At 35.5% G+C, this 22,835-nt stretch overlaps 1 protein-coding gene across 1 annotated transcript in view; it reads left to right on the top strand.

Annotated features, from left to right (window-relative positions):
- COL11A1 (collagen type XI alpha 1 chain) overlaps positions 1 to 22,835 on the top strand; it is a 246,369-nt gene that overhangs the window by 180,780 nt on the left and 42,754 nt on the right. Inside the window, exons 44-54 of the mRNA XM_088153779.1 lie at positions 443 to 496; positions 3,875 to 3,928; positions 5,142 to 5,249; positions 11,117 to 11,170; positions 11,634 to 11,687; positions 11,793 to 11,846; positions 20,117 to 20,170; positions 21,074 to 21,181; positions 21,519 to 21,572; positions 22,195 to 22,248; positions 22,725 to 22,778. Of these exons, the coding sequence (XP_088009905.1) occupies positions 443 to 496; positions 3,875 to 3,928; positions 5,142 to 5,249; positions 11,117 to 11,170; positions 11,634 to 11,687; positions 11,793 to 11,846; positions 20,117 to 20,170; positions 21,074 to 21,181; positions 21,519 to 21,572; positions 22,195 to 22,248; positions 22,725 to 22,778 (702 nt within the window). The remainder of the gene's footprint in view (positions 1 to 442; positions 497 to 3,874; positions 3,929 to 5,141; positions 5,250 to 11,116; positions 11,171 to 11,633; positions 11,688 to 11,792; positions 11,847 to 20,116; positions 20,171 to 21,073; positions 21,182 to 21,518; positions 21,573 to 22,194; positions 22,249 to 22,724; positions 22,779 to 22,835) is intronic.

Raw genomic sequence — 22,835 nt, forward strand, 5'->3', positions numbered from 1 at the left:
GGGCAAGGCGTTTTTTTGTATCTTCAGAGATGAATATCTGAATGAAAACTTAACTATATTTCTTTGATATGGTTGCTTACGATGTTTTTTGATAATGTTACACACAGAAGCAAGGAGCTGTTCTTCAGTCAATCATGATTAGAGTAACTTTATATTGAAGGAGATGTGAGGGTAAAACAAAAGTAGCAATTTCCTTATTTTAAAATTGAGTTAAACTAAATTTCATTGCAAGAATGTTTCACTTTGAGCTTTAGCAGCCAATATCTCTCCTAATCTCTCACACCAAAATGTGATTGATCAACCCAAAATTGCCCTCCTCAGGCTGTCACTCAAAGGCAGAGAGAATAATGTGGTGACATTTGAAGGTACTTCAGTATTGATTACTGTTAACTCAGAAATGGGTCCCTTAAAGAGAAGCATAACACTTTTTTTTTTATTACAGGGTGAAATTGGAGAACCGGGTCAAAAAGGGAGTAAAGGTGACAAGGGAGAAAATGTAAGTCTTTTCTGTTCTTTTTTTTCCTCTGGCTACTGCCTTTACTATACTGCTTTTTTATTGCTTGGCAATAAGGAAATGCATGAAAAAAATGTATCAAAAAATATGCTCAGCAAGCAGGAAAGATGAGTATGCTTTGCAGAAAGATTCACATTTCTAATTAATAAAACAAAGAAGGGGTCTTGGTATTCCTTGATAATGCTTTTCAGTGATAGTCATATTTCTTCAATGTGGTCCAACTTCCATTTTCTCACCACTGTCCTTGACAGATGCTGGCTTCTTTTGCTTCATAACTCAACCCCTTTGTGGTTGCAAATCTTCCTGAGCCTGGAAAACCTCAAAGAAAGCATGTACAGAGAGGCTGGGCTACCGCTATTCCAAGAGACCTTTGTGGTTGGTCAGATTTTCAAGATAAAGCCAGTTCTTTGCCCTGCTGTTGAAGTACCAAAAATCTCTGGGCTTTCTAAAGTTTGGAGCTAGGGAGATGGATATCTCCCCAGACTATCCCTGTGATTTCTCCTATTTTAGCAAGAGAAATTCCTGCTGCTTGACACACTCACATAATACCATATGTGGCACTTTACTTATCGGGATGAAAAGATTCCATTAAACTTTCTCCAATACTTGACTTACTTCATTTAGACATTTAACAGACTCTGAAAACCTTTATTTATTTCTGAAGGGCATTTTGATTGCCGTAGATGATTACTGTTGTTTTTATATGAGGTTCCTTTATTCTACTTGTTATTTATTTATTTATTTATTTGTCATATTTATATAGCCGCCCATCGCACACAAAGTGACTCTGGGCAGCGTACAACAATTGAATAAAACAGCAAAAAAAAAAAAAAAAAAATTAAAAAACCAATCATTATAAAAGGATAAAAAGTAATTATTAAAATAAAAAATATTATCCATTTTTTTAAAATATACAAACCCCACAAAGAGAGCAGAATTTCAATCATAGTGGAGCCATATAAGAATGGTTCCCAAAGATCCCAGGCCTGATGACACAACTAGGTCTTGAGGGACTTCCTTAAACAATAGCAGGGAAGGAGTGAGCCTAACCAGAAGGGAGAATGTTCCACAAGGAAGGAGCCACGGCAGAGAAGGCCCACCTCCTGGGACCCACCAAATGCAAGTCCATGGCCAATGGAATGTGTAGCATACCTTCCCTGCCAGATCTAATGGGATGGGCTAATGTAATTGAGGAGAGGCGGTCCCTCAGATAATCTGGCCCCATGCCATGAAGGGCTTTAAAGGTCAAAACCAGCACCTTGAATTGGACCCAGAAGCAGACTGGTAGCCAATGCAGCTCACAGAGCAGAGGTGTAATATGTGCTTTTCTAGGAGTGCACGTAATTGTCTGTGCCACCACATTCTACACCAGTTGAAGCTTCTGGATACTCTTCAAGGGCAGCCCCATGTAGAGCACATTACAGTATCCAATCTGGAGATGACTAGGGCATGAGTGACTGTGAGCAGAGCCTCCCAATTCAGGAAGGGGTGCAACTGGTACACAACACGAAGCTGTGTAAAGGTCCTCTTCAAGTAGGAATCACAAGTCTAGGAGGACCCTCAGATTGTACACCCAGTCTGTCTGGGGCAGTGCCACCCCACCAAGCATCAAAGATGGTATAGTCCTAGAACCACCAGGCTCCAAAACCCATTACTATATTAATATGGAAAAAGAAATGTATGGATGTTTCTTATTTGGAAAAATATTCCAAAAGTTAATAACAGTAAGACTTTTTAGACAAATTTGCTGTAATTTGAATTCTCTTGATCTCTAGAAAATGTTAAAAGATTTTTTAGTGAAATAATACTGAATAGGGATGTGAAAAGGCATTATATGTATATTCTACAAGTTTTGAAATCAAATTTTACTTTGAGGAGATCTATTAGAATATTTTAAATGAAATATTCATATTTTTGGCCTGGTTGCTACATGCAAAGTAAAAATTGCAGCTTGCTAATTTCATTTAGTTATAGGTGCTGCTTATATAATTACTCTTTCTCAGTTTTCATGTTTGCATTTTTCTACATGGGTGCTTTTAGTCAATCATCAGCTATATAAGCAATATGTCAGAAATATATCAGCACGCACATTTTGGATGTTCTCAGTCATGTACATAGCATGGATCATTTTCACTCTCAGGGATTGTTACCAAATTATTGTCATTTTATTTGCTCAATAAACTTCATGTAAATATGAACACATTTTTAATACGATTACAAGATGCTCTGGTTTGTTTTAATTTAAGTCTTTCTTTTAGTTTTGCCTTTCTTAAAACAAGCAGGCCTGAAAGGAATATTTTCAAGGAATATATAACTTAGAAAATTTCCTGGGAAACTTATTTAGGCTTACTGTATTTACTGAATGGTAATATATTATTGAGTATAATTTTAAATTCCATTGTATTTATTTGTTCAAGCATGACTATTTGAAATCAAGTACTAGTGATAATGCCCTTTACCTAGAACAGTATGAACCATTTTAATTTAGATTGTTTTCTAGCCCAGTATTTTAAAGATTAGGTCAAGATACCATCATTCCCTTTCTATCAGTCTACATTCTAGACTACAGGTAGTCCCTGGATTAAGAATGCCTGGTTTATGGATGACCCATAGTTAAGAACAGAGCCTATTGAAGCAAAATTCAAGTTAAATACTCAATGATTTGAGTTAAATACACAATGATTCGAGTTAAATACACAATGGTTTGAGTTAATTACACAATGCTGCTTGCACAGTATTATACAATAATACAGTTTCGGCTTACATATGAATTTGAGTTAAGGACAGACCTTGGGAACGGAACTCGTTCTTAAACTGGGGACTACCTGTATATGGAAAGGGAGATCCTTTGCTGAAGTACCAGCTCCTTCCCTCCCTTTCTTTCCAGCTAGTTGCATTAATTCTTTATGCTGAACTTTAGCTTAAGCTGTTAGATTTGCTTTTGTTTTTCCTTCTTTTACCTTCTACTTGTATAATTTATTATATACTTTAAATCTGAGAAGAAGATTATTATTGTGCTTGCTATTGGGGTTATTGATCTACAAACATCTCAGGGTGCCCTTTCAGCTGAGGAGAAAGGTAGAAATGCTGCAAATGAATTAATAAATTAAAAAGCTACAATACTAAAGCTCGTCCATTCAGAAGCAAGTCTAATGCATTGGGAAGATGCACAAAAAAAAAAGCAACTCCAAAACATTTGTCTGTTGCCACGAATGTAAAAAAACTTAAAGTAATAGCCCCATCTCTCCAAAGAAATATGGTGATGCATGCTATGTTTGAATAATGCAAAAAGCCTTCCTGTAGATCCTCTGTTTGTTTGACTTTAGGTGCTAGTATTACCCTCTTTTTGTTCTCTTCCAGGGTCCTCCTGGGCCACCTGGACTCCAAGGTCCCATTGGTGCTCCCGGAATAGCGGTAAGTTTCTTGTTTGTTATAAATAACAAATGAGTTCTTCAGAACTTTTTTTCTTTTAAAAAATCTCATTATTCATTGAAAAAGTTCAGATATGATTTACACAGCCTAAAACCGGGAGTTTAAATCACATCCTCCAGGCCTCTACGGCTACCTACCTGCAGGGCTACTATAAGCTCCAGGATTAAATCAGTGCCCTTCTGCTTCATTTGTCCATGAGTATGACAACGCAAAAGCAAAACACTGTTTTGGCAAAGGTTCCTTATTGAACACAAAAGCATTCTGTCAGTGACTTTACATATTATACAGGTGCTTTATGTATATATCCCATTGCTTAATGTTGCATTCATTTAAAAAATGTGTATTTGTGAATCAGCCACAAGTCTAGTATGGATTGCATCTCTTAGGACTTTTTCAGGGTAATGTCTAATCAAGAAGATTCTATAACGATTTCAGATCATTGTGAAAGACAACACTACTATCACTTATTTAGCATTTTTTCCAAGCAAACAAAACTTCCATCTGCTAATAAATGGTACTTTTGACATTTCTGTGACAAGCATCCAAACTCCCTCACTATTTACTCTTTTAGAATGTCTGTTTTCCATGGTTGAATTTATGGAATCATTTGCAAGAAATAAAGTAAAGATAGCAATCTTGTACATAGTTAAGCTGCCTCAGTATTTAAAAAGTCAATGAGATGTTTACGTAGCCTACAGAGTTGCAGTCAGAATCTGTGGAGGGAGTTCTTCCCCATTTTCTAGATTGATTTTTCTATAGAACTAACATAGTTGCAATGTTGGAACATATTTTGTACTTTTAGTTATAAATATTCCTAAGTTAGAATTAACCAGCATCTGCAAACTTATAGCATAATGACTGCATTGATCAATAAAAAAACAACAAAATCTCTGTTGGTGACTTTATTGCAACTGAACTACTTACTTTAACTGCCTCAAAAGAACATTAATGTGAACACTATAATTGTTGAATGAATGAATCAGAATGTTATCATACAATGTAATTTCCAGTTTATAATACAAAATCTTTTTCCAAAGTATGTTAAGTGCAATTATATCTCATTAATGTCAGTGCTGTGTTATTTATAATCAGAATGCAGTTGTCACAAAGAGTGGTAATTCAGATTTCCATGAATGTAGGATCTTCAAACCTGACTCTGTGATTTACAGTTAATTATATTTATTTCAATCTACAGGGAGGTGATGGAGAGCCTGGTCCAAGAGGACAACAAGGAATGTTTGGCCAGAAAGGTGATGAAGGTCCACGAGGCTTCCCTGGTCCTCCAGGACCTATTGGCCTTCAGGTATGTTTCACTGTGTCCTCTCTTTCCTGAACAAATTAATCTTGTTTTCATCTATTGTAAAGTGAGCATAAAAATATGGAGTACTGATAGTAGTAAAAACAATAAATACTTAAATACTATTTCCAAACTATCTTGTAAAATTGTTAGAATTGCAGATGAAGTACTAAGGCAGAGATAGTGATGTGCCTACTGAGTTCTTTAAAGACAAGGTTTGAATCAAAATTATCCTCTGCAACTAAAATGATTACAAGTATGAAAGGGATGATAAGCTATCCAGGAACACTGGATCTCTCATCAGGACATCCACCAAAACAGGAGACAAGAGCAATCCTCAGCATTTGAGGGCTTTCCCAGGACTTCTCTGCATGCACAGCTGCTTCATTTTCAAAGCTCCAGAAGGTAGAATTAATGAGTCAATCTGCTGCCTAGTTTACAAAGTAAAATACATTCCAGTATAAAATGGATTCAATTCATTGCAACATCTGGAACACTTTTCTACTTAAGAATAAGTATTAAAATGTTTTTGGATAAGAAAGAAAACATGTCTTATTTATAAATCAAGTATTTAAAAAGTTGCATGAGAGTGAAATCACTGTTTTAGTAAAGTGACTGATGAACCTAACATTTTTAGCTGTTCCAGAATGGAAATACAATGCAAACGTGGCCTGCACTGGAAGTGTTATATACGTCACCTTTGTTTAATTTACGTAAAATAAGTTTAATTAATATAAAGGGTAACTACTCATTAATCTGAGGTTTAAACACATGCTGAAAATATTTCTTTCAATCTCATTTTCCTTTGTATTAATTTCACGTACCAGTGTTAACAGTGATGGTAATAAAGGGCCACTGAGCAATCAAGAGTTCATGCAGAACTCATAGTAACAAGAAAAATCCATATAGGATGTATCTTTCTTTTTGTTTCTTGATTTTTCTTGATATCAAATTTTACTGGATGTACCCAAATTATCATCACATTGTCTGACAAGTTTGCAATTATTCATGCTAGAAAAAGTTGAAATAACAGAAATAATTATTTTAAAGTATTACCGTTTAATAGCAGAGTTTCTTCTAATCCCAGTAAGCCTGTGGTAAACACTGCAGCTAATTCTTTCTTAAGCTTTTTGTAAATATGCTGCTGTTTCTAAAGTCTTTTCCTTGAATATCTGAAACTTGTTAGCTATTCATCTGCTAAAATGTGATGTCTGTCTATCTTGCTACATCCATTGTGCGATCTCTGACTCTAAATAGTAATATGAAATGTGTTTAATAAAGAACATACTCAATAGAACCTTTAGCAAACTACCTACTTATAGGGATGTAGAAATTTATTCCATCTAAAGGATTCTGTGGTTGTAATAGCTGGTGTAAGTAGAACTGATCAGATAGAATGAAGGTTTCCAAGGTATGCTATGAAACCATTATTGCCAAAGCACCATAGAAAATGTCATAGAAGTTACTTGAAAACAAGAATAAAATCATTCATGTATTTATTCAGCATTCTTAAGTCACCTCTCAAGGGGGTGAAACATCTTACAGAAAGCAAATAAAAATGAGCAAGAATAATAAATTGAAGTGATACAAAGAAAAGGCAAATTTTAAAAAGTGCATGCCAGTATCAATTCTTCAAACCATAAGTTAGGAGAGAGTCTTGACTCAACTGAAAGCAAAATGCGTTAGATTCCTACTGATGGTTTTGACAGTGGAGATATTTGAGTGTAAGTATATCAAGACTCTGCTTGAAAACTGATTTGGAAATAATTAGCATACTTAACCTTAGAAATATCTATTCTCCCATAATTGCTAATAGTACTATTTACAGACTGAAAAGTTAAACTGTGTATAACTTTTACATTAATTGAGGACCTAAGTTTGAAATACTATAGACATGTTTATGGCTTAATAAATCTTAGTAACAAACTGCCAGGTTAGTTGTTAGTGAATGTCATGACAGCAAATTGTAATTGATGAGATTCTAGCATCCACAACACACAGCTCTTTACTTTTTCTACAGTCACATCTGCAAGCAAGTGATTTGTAGGTAATTATTCATCTAAGGCATTGAGGCCACAATTGTCCTAATCCTTAGGACATCTGTGTACCTTTTCTTTACTGAGATACTTAGTGACTTAAAATGTAATTCACACACAGTGGCACCTCCCAGCTTTTTTTCCCAGAAATGCCTACAGGAAAATCAGGCACACACTTTTATTTATATTTATATCATGCCTTTCCTATAAGCAGCTCAGGGCAGCATACATTTCATTATAACAGTCTTGCAGAATAGGATAATAGTAATTTGCCAAGCGTCTTCAAGTAAGGGCCATAGTATTATTCTGTACTAATATTTATTGATATATTTAATGTATCTGGAAATTGTGGCGCACACTAGAGTAAAGGGCAGAACTGACTGTGAGCAGAGCTAGGCAAGTTTCAATCTTGTTCTAAAATGTTCATCATCACCACCATCATAAATCAAATGTGTATTCTGCTCAACTCTCAACTATCTTGGAGTGTTCAAATAAGCAAGTAACCCTCAAAGCCTTGCAACTTATCTGAACTGCGCCCTACACCATGTAATAATGATTGCAAAATAGTATAGTACTCGCATATCTAAGTCTCCTGTGGTAAATGATGTATCATATACTGTATTATCATAGTATTTTAGATGATAAAATACTCAGACTTACTTTGGTAGAAGACAGGATATAGATAAATCTAATTTCCTCCAAAAAATCAATAACTACCATTAATTCTACAAGTTATTTATATCAAGTATTATCCTTTAGGCCAATTGTATCTGTTGATTTCAGTAGGACCCTCGGCACCATAAGTCCATCACCCTTTTATTTATTTATTTTTATACACACACACACACACACACATGCTCTAACACACTATTGTGAATGTGGAGCCTGATTGTTTTCAGTTTTGTAAAGTGGAAGTATAAACTACAGTCAAACATTTTAGTTAGTGAATATCCAGGTTTTCTACCAGCAATGTTTCTTAATAAAGAATTTAAAGTTTTATCTACAGTAATTTGGAAGAATGGTATTACAGGTGAGATGCTGTGCCCATAGAAGTGGTCTCCAAATTTCTATTGGTTTTAATAGGTAACTAAATGGATACTTTGCATAAAATAAGGTTCTACATTTTGCATCGTTCTCCAACATTACACACTCAGCCTGTTTAAAAAAGAATGATGTACAGTCTTACAATGGAGGAGAATTTGTGTAAAGGGAATATAGTAACAGACTTCCCCAGCATGGCGTCCCTCTAAAGTTCATGCTGGCTTGGTATTCTCAGTGATCATTTCAACACCTCTGGAGGACACATATATGGGATGGGATGGTATAACATATGTTATGCTTAATAATCCAGGTTTCCATTGGCTATTTTATTAGAAATCTGCTACAATTTCAACCTAAAACTTAGAACATAAACCTGTCCAATAAACTAGTGAGCCAGGACCTTCCTATTTTCCTTTCTAAGCATATTCTTTCAGTTCAAGCCTACTTTGTCTTTTAAAGAGGAAAAAAGAATAGATTCTATTGACTTAGCACTTGGGCCTAAGGTGAATAGTTTGAAACTGATTCTTGAAGTATCACTCTGAAAAACATCCCATTATAAAGCTCCAATGCATGCATCTAGTGTACACTGAGAGACTGTTAGAATAAGACTACACAGTACATTTTGCAGTCAATGGAAAAGGAAGACAGCTTCTCCCAAGTGATTGAGTGTTCAGATAATCTGAAGTTCTGAATGAATTCAAAGGCTACATAGCTCACTGTTGTAATTCAGTGCTGTACATCAGTGGTTTGCATCAACACGTATTTACTCTATCTTTAAATAATTCATAACACCTGCCATTAATATTATCTTTAGATAATGGAATTAATACAAGCTTTTATTGACTCTACCACTCTTCATTATTCACAGTCAATGAATATATTTCGTTATGCATATTATCATTCATTATAGTTTCTTTGTTTAAATGCAGCATAGTCTATTCAACTTTCAAATAATTGGGATGGACTGGACAAATGATACTATAAGAAAAACAAGTTTGTTTCATGTATATTAGATTAAAAATGGCCTATAAAAAGCCATTATTATTTAATAGGCTGCCTCCTTTTCTTCTTGCATGGCTCATTCCCCCCCCCCCATATTTAGTAAGGGTGGGAACAAGATGAATTTGCCTTACTAGCTAATACTAATCAGCATAATTTGCAGTTTCTTAACTATGCCTGAACTAGAAGCAATTATCCTTCTGTTTCTGTACTTCTCCCATTTTTTTTTCAGTGCTGTTCTCTGATTTTTTAAAATATGCTTACATTTTGGGAAAGTGCTTGCAAAAACATTAAGGTAATCATGCCAGAATTTTTGTGTGCTTGAAGACAGTGCTAATTTGAATGAATTTATATTTGAAAATTTTTAAGCATTAGAGAAAGCAAACGAGAGAGATTCTTTGATCATTAATGTTGTTACTGAAAGCTATAATTACCACATTTGAAAGAGGAATATTTTAATGCTTTATGCAAAAAGATTCTGTATATGTATGAGGATAATTTTAGAAATTTTAGAGATTTTTAGTTAATTTTTAGAGATGGAAGAAAATATAGACAGCATGTCATATATAATTTGAGCCATTAAGGTGAGTTTTTCAGCAAAACAGATCTGTTAAATATTAGATTCAAAGAAAGTTTGGGAATATTAAAATCATAGTTTATGATTCCTAAATAATGTGCTTTGGTAGATTTTAAAATCAAAATGTAAAATTATGATTTATGACTCTGGCATTTAGGTTGACTATACTGCTTCCATGCTCTGTAAAGCATTTGATCTGCTCTAAAATATATAAATATGCAGAGCACTTAAAATCAAGCAGTTTTCTCCCATTAAATAAAGTGAGAGAGATATACTTCAGGAAGATGCACTTTTCAATAGTTGCACTCCACTTATGAAACTTATTGCCAGTCTATCATATTGCAGCATTTCAATGCCAATGAAAATATTCTTCACCTGAGCCTTGTAAATAATTTCTATTTTATCATGTAGGTCTGTTTTAAACAACTGTGTTTGAATTCCATTTTCAAATAATTTTATTATTTGTATTATATTTTCATTTGTGGCATTTGTTTCGGAATTCTTCAGGGAATTTTGTCATGAATTGGCTATGCAAATTAAGTTAATAAATGAGCTAATAATGTAATGCATATATATTACAAAACAAAAACAAGACGGAGGCCTCATTCTCTGTGTGATGTCATACATTCACTTTAGAAATTTGGAAGTAGAAATAATTGTTAAAAATTCAGGGAAGGAATACAGAGTTGGCTTATTTGGTCAAGGTTAAAATAGAAAATTAGTTGTATCTGGTTTCCCTTACTGGACTTTTGCTGATAAAGAATGAAGGACAAGGTTTTTGGACTTTGTTTTTTTAGTTAAGAGACAAGTTATGGGGTGAAGAGAGTAGATGTTGTATTAAAAGATGGTGATAAGCCATTAAAATTGTTTTTGTTGGCCAGAAGGGAGAAGTTACTTCTTTTCTTTTCTTTTCTTTTCTTTTCTTTTCTTTTCTTTTCTTTTCTTTTCTTTTCTTTCTACACTTTTTCCTTTTTTCCTTTTTTTTGTATTTTTCCTTTTCTATTCCTGTATTTTTTGTAGTTGGTATTAGTTTTTATTCTTTCTATTTGTAACTCTTAATAAAATTATTTGAAAAAAAAAGGAAGTAGAATGTCAAGGAAATACAGATTTCTTAAATGTAAGGTTAGAAAATGTTTTCTTCTAGGTGCAGTCTGTTATTTGGACCATCTCTCATAAAAGATTTAATTCTATGCATTTCTATTGCTGTTTCTTATCATTAGGGTCTTCCTGGCCCACCAGGTGAAAAGGGTGAAAATGGTGATGTTGGTCCAATGGTAAGCCATTTTTCTTTCTCCTCCAAACTTTGATATAAAGTTGATACCTAGTATATTGTTCAAAATAATGAGCAGATTATACTTACTTTCCCCACTTCTCCTGTCCTTTGAACCAAACTTATTTCTGTAGTCCGTAAGGTAATGAAATAGATCAAAATAGCAATTTAGGCATTTCAGAAATCATTGTGGTATCTGCACATTGACTATACTTATAACTTAATTTTCGTTTTGTATTGAAAACACTTAGCTTTTTGAAAGATTATACAGTAGTACTCTAAAGCAGTGTTCCTCAACTTTCACAACTTTAAGATATGTGGACTTCAACTCCCAGAGTTCCCCAGCCAACCATGCTGGCTGGGGAACTCTGGGAGTTGAAGTCCACATATCTTAAAGTTGCAAAGGTTGAGGAACACTGCTCTAAAGAGCCTTGAACTGGGTTTCATTTTTTTTTTCTTTCTTGCAGGGTCCTCCAGGTCCCCCTGGCCCTAGAGGTCCTCAGGGTCCAAGTGGAGCTGATGTAAGAAATACATGAACATCTGATGATATGTACACACATATATACATGTATGTAGTTTAAGGAATAAGTAACACATAACTTACTTTGATGTTCTTATCATCCAAGGGTCCTCAAGGTCCAACGGGTTCAGTTGGCTCAGTTGGAGAAGTTGGTGATAAGGTAAGAAGATATGGTGAATGTTTTTAATTATTTTATACTTTATGGAATAGGAAGTACACATAATTTCTATCTGGTGCTCTGCTGATGGGTTGGACTGCAGTGTCCATAAATCCCTGTCTCCAAAAATAAATCTTCCTAAAAATCTCCTTTTGAATTCAATGATGCTTACATCTGAGTATAAAACTGCGTTTAACCAATATCTTGTCACATAAGTGTTCATGGACTAGAGTTCATTTTACTCCATGCATTAAATGTTTGTATCACAATATATTATTATGGTTGGTCGCACAGTCAGCCAGATGTTTAGACTGGATTTGGCATGTTTATCCACATATTGAGTCCTTCCCAATGGGAGAGGCAGGTGTTGTTCTTTGATGTTGTTAAAGGTATCATTGCAGGATATAAGCTATTCCAAGTAAAGCTGTCTTTTGCATTTGGCTGATGGTGATTTTGTCAATGCCAATGATGTTCAAGTGGTGCTCCAGATGTTTTGGGATTGCACCCAAGGCGCCTATAACTATTGATACTATCTTTGCTTTCTTTTGCCATAGTTGTTCTACTTCTATTTGCAGGTCTTTCTATTTTGTGATTTTCTCCAGTTCTTTCTCTTCTATTCTGCTGTCTCCAAGTATTGCATGTCCACTATCCAGACTTTTTTTGTCTTTCTTATCAACAATTGTTAAGTCTGGGGTGTTATGTCGCAGGTACTTGCCTGTTTGAATTCTAAAGTCCCAGAACACTTTAGCTTCTTCATTTTCTATTACTTTACCTGTTTGTGGTCCCATCAGTTCTTGCTTGCAGGCAAATGGTATTTCTTGCAGATATTCGAATGCACCATTGTTGTTACTTTGTCATGCCGTTGTTTATAGTCAGTCTGCATCATCCTTACAACAGTTAACTAGGCGGTCCACTGTCTCTTCAGCTTCTTTGCAGAAGTGGCATTTGCTGTCTGTTGCTGTCTTCTCAATTCTGGCTTTGTATGCATTTGTCCTTAAGGCTTGGTCTTGTGCAGCCAGAATTAGCCCCTCTGCCTCTTTCTTCAACTTTCCTGCTCTTAGCCATTGCTAGGTCTTGTTGTTACCTGCTTTGCCTGCTAATTTTTTTGTGTACTGGCCATGTAATACTCTGCCTTGCCATGTCTCTTTTCTATTCTTCATTTGGTCTTATAGGCCAGTTTGGTTTCTTTGGTATTCAGTAACCTTTCATGGTGTACTAGCTTCAGTGCATCTCCTTTACTGTCCTCAGATATTCTTCCAATGCCCTTTTTTCTTCTTCAACTGTCTGGTGTACTTGTAACATTCCATGCCCACCTATGCTCCCTGGTAAGTAGAGTCTATCAACATTGCTGTGTTTTTGAAGGACATGATACATTGTCATTATTTTTCTGGTCTTCCTATCCAGGGCTTTTAGTTCAGCTTGAGTCCAGTCCACTATTCCAGCTGTATATCTACTGACTGGAATTGCCCAGACGTTAATCAGCTTGATCATATTTCCACCACTGAGTTTGGACTTTAAGATCTTCCACACTCTTCTGATGTATTCACTACTAACCTTCTTCTTGACTTCAGTGTGCTTGATGTTGTCAGACTGAAGGATGCCCAGGTATTTGTAGTGATCTTCTTCATCCAGACTCTTGATGTTATTTCCATTGGGCATCTTGATTCCTTCAGTTTTTGCGATTTTTCCCCTTTTGGTGATAAGGGTAGCTCAATTCTCCAGTCCAAGCTCCACTGCAATATCTTGGCTATATATTTGGACAATGTTGAGCAGTGATTCTATTTCAGGTGGTGTTTTTCCATACAGCTTCACATCTTCCATGTAAAGGAGGTGGGATAACCTGGCAGATGTTTTTAATGTTTGATACTCATGTCCTGACTTGTTCAGTATTGTTGACAGAGAAATCAGTGCAGTGACAAACAGTAGTGGTGATAGTGAATCTCCTTGAAAGATTCCCCTCTTGATGCTAACCTCTTCCAGTCTATTGCCATTGACCAACAACTGTGTCTTCCATTGTGCCATAGATTTTTGCACAAAGCTTCTGATGTTTCTGCTGACTCCTGTTATTTCTAGGCACTTGATTATCCAGTCACATAGCAGGGAGTCGAATGCCTTCTTGTAATCAATCCAAGCTGCATTCAAGTTGGTCTTCCTTCTCTTACAGTTTTCCAAAATCATCTTGTCAGTTAGGAGCTGATCCTTTGTCCCTCCACTGTTCGGGTGGTTTCCTTTCTGCTTAGATGGAAAGAGCTTGTTTTCAACTAGGTGCTGTTGGACCACACCAGTTACCAATTTGAAAGTTGTTGGCAAGCAGGTAATTGGCCTGTAGTTGCTTGGTGCTGCCCCTTTCGCTGGATCTTTCATTATCAGGTAGGTTTGCCAGATGTTAACCAATCTTCAATTTTACCTCCTTGCAGTATGTTGTTAAACTGCTTGGTAATGAATGACTGCAGAGCAGTTAAATATTTCAGCTACAAACCATGCAGTTCATCTTTACCTGGTGCTGACCGGTTCTTGATCTTCCCTGCCCTATTCTCCACCATTTCTGCTGTTATTACAAGTTCTTTCATTTCAGTTTCTTTTTTATTCTTATCCACCTCCTTTATCAAAGCTGCATTCTTGTTCTATTTCTTTGGGTTGTCCTGTAGCTGCACCCAGAACTGCACTGGTTGTTCTTTGTCAGGTGTTGACTGGTTCATTGCAGTCTGTCCATTGATGGATTGGTAGAAACGTTTCTGATTTGACTGAAATTGGAGATTCTGCCTGTAGTGTGCAATTCAAGCTTCATATCTGCTGATCTTCATGGTTATGGCTGTTATTTGCTGCTTTATTATTTCCTGTGCTTCCTTGATCTTCCTTGTTTCTAGGTGATATTTCTTGACTGATTCTTTGGTCTTTTTGTTCTTCAGCTTCTTTTCTTTCATCTGTTCTAGCTTGCTTGTATCTGATCTTAGCATTCTGATCTTGGTGGTGCACTGTTCGGTTTTTTTCTTGTTGATTTTGCATCCAAGGTATTCAGTTATAATTGCAGCTGTGCTGTACATCAGTTGGTTTGTTTTTTGCTGTGAGCTGGTGCTTATATTTCATATTACAGTATTGGCATCTTTTAATAATTGTGCTAGCTTTTTCTTTGTAATACGCACCAAGGCAGGCAACCTTATTCTGTTGTTTTTGTGCTGTTCTAGATGCTCAGTTATTCTTTGTTTCAATTCCTCTTGTTTTTTAGTTAGAGGGTTTTGTTCTTTCTGATGATGATGATGATGATGATGATGATGATTCTCGCCTTTTTTATATATAACTCAAGGCAGCAAACATACCTAATACTCCTTCCTCCTCCTATTTTCCCCACAAGAACAACCCTATGAGGTGGGTTGGGCTGAGAGAGAGTGACTGATCCAAAGTCACCCAGCCGGCTTTCATGCCTAAGCGCATAAATATGATACACTTTAAGGTGATTTAAAAGATAAGTTGAGAACTAGTATTTGTAACAATGCTGTGAACAGCATCTTTGCCAATGTACAAGCTCATATCCCAAACGTTTTGTTATGCTTATGATGCTGAAGTTAAATTATATTAGTCAATACTGACTTTAAACTTCAGCACATTTGTGTGATTATTTCACTAAAAATTATATACTTATTTGGTGAGTTTTACTATTTTTCTATTGCAAAAAGATGATTAGATATTTTTCATTTAACCATATTTGAGAAAGAACATACGTATGCATTTTAATTTATTTTTGTTAATTTTCTTTAGTTAAATAGAAAACCTTAGAATTAAACATATAATGAGCAAATATAAAAACAAGACACATTTAAAAATTATTTATGAGAAGGTGAAACAATCCTAGACTTTTAGTTCTCATTTTTCAAGTATATGACAAGGTACTAATGTCACCCTGAACTCATATACTGGATTTATTTTCCCATATTACTTCTGGTAAAAAATTAACAGAAGTTCAAAACTATGGTTTCGGCTCCCTAAAGTAGGTGGACCAGTATCTAAACCATGATTACCTTTGCTAAATTATTTAAACTTCTTTGTGATCTTTTGGGGCATATAAAGAATTGTTTATCTGTGAAAACAAAGGGAATATACTATTTTATGTGGCATTGCCACTATCAGAATAAATTTGAAGAATTGGACTATTAACCAGTAAACTGTACCAGCAGAAGTTATATATAAATCTAAAACATATCTGAAATTTGAATTTGTCAAATTTAGAATCTGCTAAAAGATAAGTTTGGTTCTTTCTTCCCTATTTTTTCCAACTGTGAAGATAACCTCCTCCCCCTCCCCAAAAATCACAGTTTTTTAAAATGTAAGAACTGTCATGTTTCCCTTTATCTATATTTTAAACATTCCTGCTCAAGAATTGGGACCTTGGAAACTGAAATTATATATTTCAAATTCACTTCTAAGAGAATCTATACCTCTATGTACATCTACATCTATGTATTCAAAGGGGCTGGCCACATCAGTCCCATGATCCTGACATCCTGCAAGTGTATTTGGACTATAATTGCTAAGTTCCCAGCCATATGGTTTTTGAAAGTTGGCTAAGAATGTTGAGGCTTGTAGAACCAACAAATCCAGAGGGTGCCAAGTATGGAAAAATGCTATATAATCAAATATGGGCTAAAATATTGTATAGTAGTAATATTACAGTAGATGAAATACTGACACACAGACATTTCTTAGAATAGTATAATTTAGTCTAATGTCATTTTACCTGACTAAAAACAGCATGACATGGTTCTGGAGTAATAACTTGATTTCATTTTTTTTCTTCTCCTTTTTAAAGTCATAAATGAGATGTTCTGTAGAACTTTCAGAAAATTTCCAAGCTGTCTTTGTCTTCTTGGCCTGAGTTGAAGTGCTTGATCTTCCCTTCTTTTCATGTCTCAGATTTGTCATTGAAGCAAAATAAATTCTTCCCATATTCTTTTTGGAGCACTGTCTAGCTCTTAACCCTCCAGTTCAGATCTATCATTGTGCAATAATACTGACCAAAGGTGCAGGTCATACAAATAATTTAGATTACTCATGGATCATTATTTAATCATTGCCAGAAATGGAGACAAAAGGCCCCAGGCCTTTTCTTCCATGTTCAAAAGAAGGTACAGCTACTTAGTGTAGGTGCCATCCTTCTTCATTTTTAAGAAAGCTATAGAGTAAGTAAGTAAAGATTTTATCTTTCCCCTTTCAATCTGTTTTTAATGCTCTGTCACTCAAATGCTGACATCCATTGCAAGATATTGATTCTACAACCCTCTTCACTTTATCTTCCTTTTCAGAGATTCCCTTCAAACAAAGTCTCTTTCCTGTTAGCATTGTGTCAAGGGAAATGGATATATCCAAACTATCCTCTTTATATATGAATCAGCCTTTCCAGTTTAGAACCTGTGCAAAAATGTGGGAGGGAGGGGTGCCCAAGCTACTACAGAATTCAAAATTAGAAGCTTGTTCCTTCCAGGAACAGAAAGATTCCTCACACCATAAAATCATACAGTGATTTTCAATCTCTTCTCTGTTTCATTTCCATGCTGCTATGGTGAAAGCCTGTTTTGTTCTAGAGTAAAGCTTCCCTCAGGCTGTATTCATCATCCTAGAGAATACAATCCATGGTCCATTGTAAAAGGGAAGAACATTGTGGTACCCTTGCTGCCAAATGCAAAGCAACATTTGATCACATTTTAAAAACTACGTAGGAAGAAGATATCCTGTTATGGAAATCATAAATTACAGCTTTTTTTTTTTAAGTCATTCAAATCCAAACTTTTTTTTTTTTTTGGTCTAGTTAATGCCATGCATTTTTAACTAGGTTGTTGTTTCCTTTTGGTATTCATGCAATCATATAGGCCAAAGACAGCTGCTGTAAAAACACTGAGGGCAATGCTGAATGATTAATGCTTTCTGTCCTTCTCAAAATAGGTTATACTTCTAAAGAACCAATGTTATACATGAACATTAACCACTTAAAAACCAATTTTTCCCTGAATCTTTTACAGATTTTTTTTTCATTATTGGGAAATGGACTGGAGGTTGGAAGTGTGTTTCAGATATGATCTTATGGAGCTAGGCTTGGGGAGGGAAGAGTAGCTTTCTTAAGGGGCCATTTTTCAGGAAGATGCCCATAGCTTTGTAAAAAGAATGGTATGCTTTGCATACATAGATTAAAGTTTCTCTCTTGGCATCTCCAAGTAAAAGGAATTCCACAACACTGAAATTAAAAAAAAAAAAAAAAAAGACTTCAGCTTGCTAATCAAAAGGGACAATATTAGGCTTGATCTCTCAATGACCTGATTCTAATTATGGCAGTTTTATATAGAGAGAGCATGGGAATAATAAGCATGGTATTTATAATCTTGATCCAGTTGCTGTTCTTGCACTCTTCCTGTACAACTAAACTCACTTTCATATCTAGTCTGAGATGAAACTCTTGCATTAGCTTGGTCAAGCCTTGGCATTCCTCTTTTTTGGCTTTCCTGGCCTGACCATTCTCAGAGGCCATTTAAAGTGATAGGACAAGAGAATCCTATAACCTCTTTCTGATCTTGGAATAGGAAATTCAATATATACTGTGGCCTTTGGGGTACCATTCCAGGGGACAGAACTGCAGCCTAAGAATTCTTTCAGTATATTCTATATTGTAATTGGCAGCTTCTTCCAGCATATTCCTTGTCATTGGTCAATTCCACCAATCCATGCCCATGTGTGGGAAGGCAGAAGGTACCACTGAATCAGCAATGGCTTTGGGGGGGTAATAGGAGACAGTTAACAGACCTTCCCATAGAATGACCTTCCATCAGTGGTATGCCAGATGCTGACATGTAGTACTTTATGCTAGTGTTCCTTGGCCACTAAGTCTCCCTGAGATATGTTCTCACTAGCACTGGGCAACCATTTGCCCTATGGTATGTTTCTAATAATTTTCATTTTAAAATTTGGTGTAATGATTAAAGCATCAGGCTAGAAACCAGGAGCCCATGAGTTCTAGTCCCGCCTTAGGCACAAAATCAGCTGGGTGACCTTGGGCCAGTAATATCCTCTCAGCCCTAGGAAGCAGGCAGTCGTGAACCATTTCTGAAATACTGCCAAGAAAACTTCAGGGACTTGTCCAGGGAATCGCCAGGAGTCAAGATGGACTCAAAGGCACCCCCCTATATATAGAGTCATGTATATGAGATAGGCAGCTATATTGAGTAATAAATAAATAAATAAATAAATAAATAAATAAATAAATAAGATGGGTTTGTTCTGGTTTGTATTCTGAAATTTGTGACTCATTTAAACAGCTTTACAACTTTTTTGAAAAGACAAGTCATATAAAAATACTTAAATACATAATGTCAGAACAGTCTGACATTAATAGTTGATTCTTAATGCTGTGGAACTTTATGACCTTGTGTTTATAAAGCAATAGTGAACTGTATAAAGAAAATAAAGTCTGAGTCATGTATTGCAACATGAATATAATTGAATTAACATTTCCATGGCAGCAATGTAATAATGCGTCATTTTATAGCATCCTCAGACTGACTGACTGACTGACTGACTGTCTGTCTACCTACCTACCTACCTACCTACCTACCTACCTACCTACCTACCTACCAATCACATTTGCATCCACTGCAATCAGTATGATTTGTAGCATACATATGGGTAATACATATATACAAGCATTATCAGCCAAGAGAGAACATGCAAAAATCAGAGGATTTTTTTTCTATCTCTTTTTTGCCAAGGAAGTTCATAAATATTGAGCCAATTCCATGTGAAGCCAAGGGAAGTTCACCCATCACTCCTCATTACTGAAATGATATATTTAGGTTTCATAGATTTCTCACTTTGGGCTCAAGAGAAGGATAAATTAACTTAAACCTTTAATACGGTATAAATGTTGCCTTTGCACAGATTGTTTATGTATGCCAGGCAAGCCATCTGGTTTAATAAAGAGCTATCATTACTAATAAATACTGCTATGTTTGCTTTTGAGAGCAGAGATGAAGAGTTTGTTAATTGTTGGCATGCTATTTTATTTATTGTCACTATGTTTATTATTCTTTCCCTAGGTTGAACACCTAACATAATTTCCAATTAAGTATTTTGAAATAGTTTTCCATTAGCATTTCCTGATTTCTCAAGGATTTACTTCCAGATTTTTTTTAAAAAAAAGATGAAAATTTAATTAATAGATACAGTGTTTGTCCTTTAACAAGAAAGACAAGAGTTACTATATAATGTATTAATTCTATCTTGAATATTCATAGGGTGAGCCTGGAGAAGCTGGTAACCCTGGGCCACCTGGAGAAGCTGGCTCAGGTGTAAGTATTACTTTTTTTTTTTCACTAGGATTTGCAAAAGTGATTGTTGTGTAGCTTCTCTACACTAATTTGACACAGTGGCATGTTCTGTTTCTTTCTGCCAGAATGTATGGATAATTTCTTTATTTCATTCATAAATCTATCAGGAATGGTCTCTTATTAAAATTGGTGTTTCAGACATAGTCTTAGTGATGAAAGGAGTTTGATTTGCTCTATACAACAAAGATCTTAGGCAGACTTTTTTATTTCAAAACTAAGTGTTTCAAGTGTTAGGGTCTGGTCCATTTGGATATGCCTTTTCTACCTGTTTTTCTGACTCATATCACCACTGAGCCTTTTTCATATTGATCTTGAGAAGTGGAATTAGACTGATGTGCTATTGTAATCTTGGCTTACTTACCCAAACCCTTATTCTGGGTATTTGGACAGACCCTCCAGTTACTTCTAACTTCTGACCTACCGCTCTAAATTTGTCCTTCATCAGCATTTCCCTTACAGTTACAACTCAGATTGAATTTCATGGGAGAAATTCAATTGCGTGTAGTCCCATTCAGTTTGAGGTAGCAGTTTTAATTAATCATAGAACAGAGTTCTTAAATATTAGCATCATAGTTCTACATATAAATTCAGAAAATCTTTTCACTCAATGACATATGAACAGTTCTATAATTAATATACAGTCATTTGCACTTAAGTTCATTTTAAACTGATCAGCAATGGACTTCTTTTCTGAACAGATGCTGTTGTGCAATTTTGGAGTGCTCCCTCCATTTCTCTACCCAGAATATATTGCTTCAAAAATGTTTCCAATAAAAACATGACTGAGGTTTTTATTGATGATTTTTTCTTCCTTACTCATTTTAAGCAATCTATATATCTATTAAGAACTATTCTCTTTTCCAGGGTCCAAAAGGTGAAAGGGGTGAAAAAGGCGAAGCTGGGCCACCTGGAGCAGCAGGACCTCCTGGAATTAAAGGACCTCCAGGTGATGATGGTCCAAAGGGAAATCCAGTGAGTGAACTTACTAATTAAAAAAAAATATTAAGACTTAATTATAAATATAATTGAGCTCCCTTTCATTTCACAAGTGTATTATTTTCAATGCTCTCTAGAACAATTCTTAGTGCTCTCAGGAAGTCCTGCTGTATAATTTCCTAAATTTCTTACTATTAGTCATGCTTGCTGAATTTATAGAAGGTGTATTCCAAAATATCATGTGAGCATCAGGTGAACTATTTTTGTTTTAGAAACTGCATCTTTCCACAGTATATATGTCAATAAAAAATTCTTATTTACAATTACTTATTCGTGATGCTCATCAGTTTTACCTTGTTTTCTCTTTCTGTAGGGTCCTGTTGGGTTCCCCGGTGATCCTGGACCACCTGGAGAACCTGGTCCAGCTGTAAGTATTTTGAAAATAAAAATGCTTTACCAGGTGAAGTGAAACTCTCGCTGGCTTCAGTAGATATTGGATATGGCCTTTGATTTTGAGAAATTTATTCTGTTGCACCTATATGCCCTGACCAAAACACTGCTTCATGGGTCTGAAATTGAAAGTACCTTGCTCCTTCTCTTTTCCAGGATTCAGTGTTATGCCTGTCTAAATATTATTTTCATATCAACCTGTGCAGGAGTGAGGCACAGAGACTTTCTTGATATCAACTAGTGATTGCACTGGCTTACTGGAAAATTGAATCTTGATCTCCTTGTTCCAGTATAGTATTCTGATTATTACACCATACAGGATTTTTGAGGAAGTGAACCAGTATAAAAAACATTGCAGTTCTACAGCTAAAGCTAAACAGAACTTGCCATGAGAGGCTGTCTTGGAATAATATGCAAATCACTGAGATATGTAGGCAAACATAGGCTATGTATATATAACTAATATTGCTGTCATGGTTCTTAAAAAGAATTTCTTCTATCTGAATAGAATATACAATTCAAGCATGATAAATTATGTGAATGTTATCATTTTATTTCATCGCCTGCCTGCCTGCCTGCCTGCCTGCCCGCCTACCTAGGGAACTGATGGTACAGGAGGGGAAAAAGGTGAAGATGGTGATCCAGGCCAACCTGTAAGTAATATCTTTGCAACAATAATCCTGTTGATTGTATTGTATTAACTGAGGATGATGGAGATTATATTTCAATCATGTCAGGATTATGTGGGAAAGTAAACCTATGAGAAAGCCAAGGGTTCCTTAAGGCATGTCTTCTAAGATTGAAAGTTCCTTTCTGGAGCAACTCAAAACAGTTGCTCATGTTTACTTATTTATTTTTTCCTATTTATCCATGAGGAACATTGATAAATAAGCATTTGAATAAGCAGTTAGCATTAATACAGCTTTCTCCTAATTGGAGACACTTCATACCTCTGAACAAGTCAATACGCATATCTATATTTTCCTAGCATACTTTTGTTGGTTTTCTTATCTAGTATCAGTTGATGATAGACGCCTTGGTTACTAAATAAGTATATACATAATAATTCCTGAAGATCTTTTAGCAATCCTGTTTGAAAATGGGTAATTTGGGTATTTTATCATTTCAGGGACCCCCAGGTCCTTCTGGTGAAGCAGGTCCCCCTGGCCCTCCTGGGAAGAGAGTAAGTCATGTTTCTCTATGCCTGATTTTTTGTTTGTTTGGCAGTTAATCTCAGTTT

The sequence above is a fragment of the Python bivittatus genome, unplaced genomic scaffold (genome assembly GCF_059951505.1).
Source record: "Python bivittatus isolate LINGU-HERP-01145 unplaced genomic scaffold, Pbiv_v1 ctg000700_np1212, whole genome shotgun sequence".
Lineage (NCBI taxonomy): Eukaryota > Metazoa > Chordata > Lepidosauria > Squamata > Pythonidae > Python > Python bivittatus.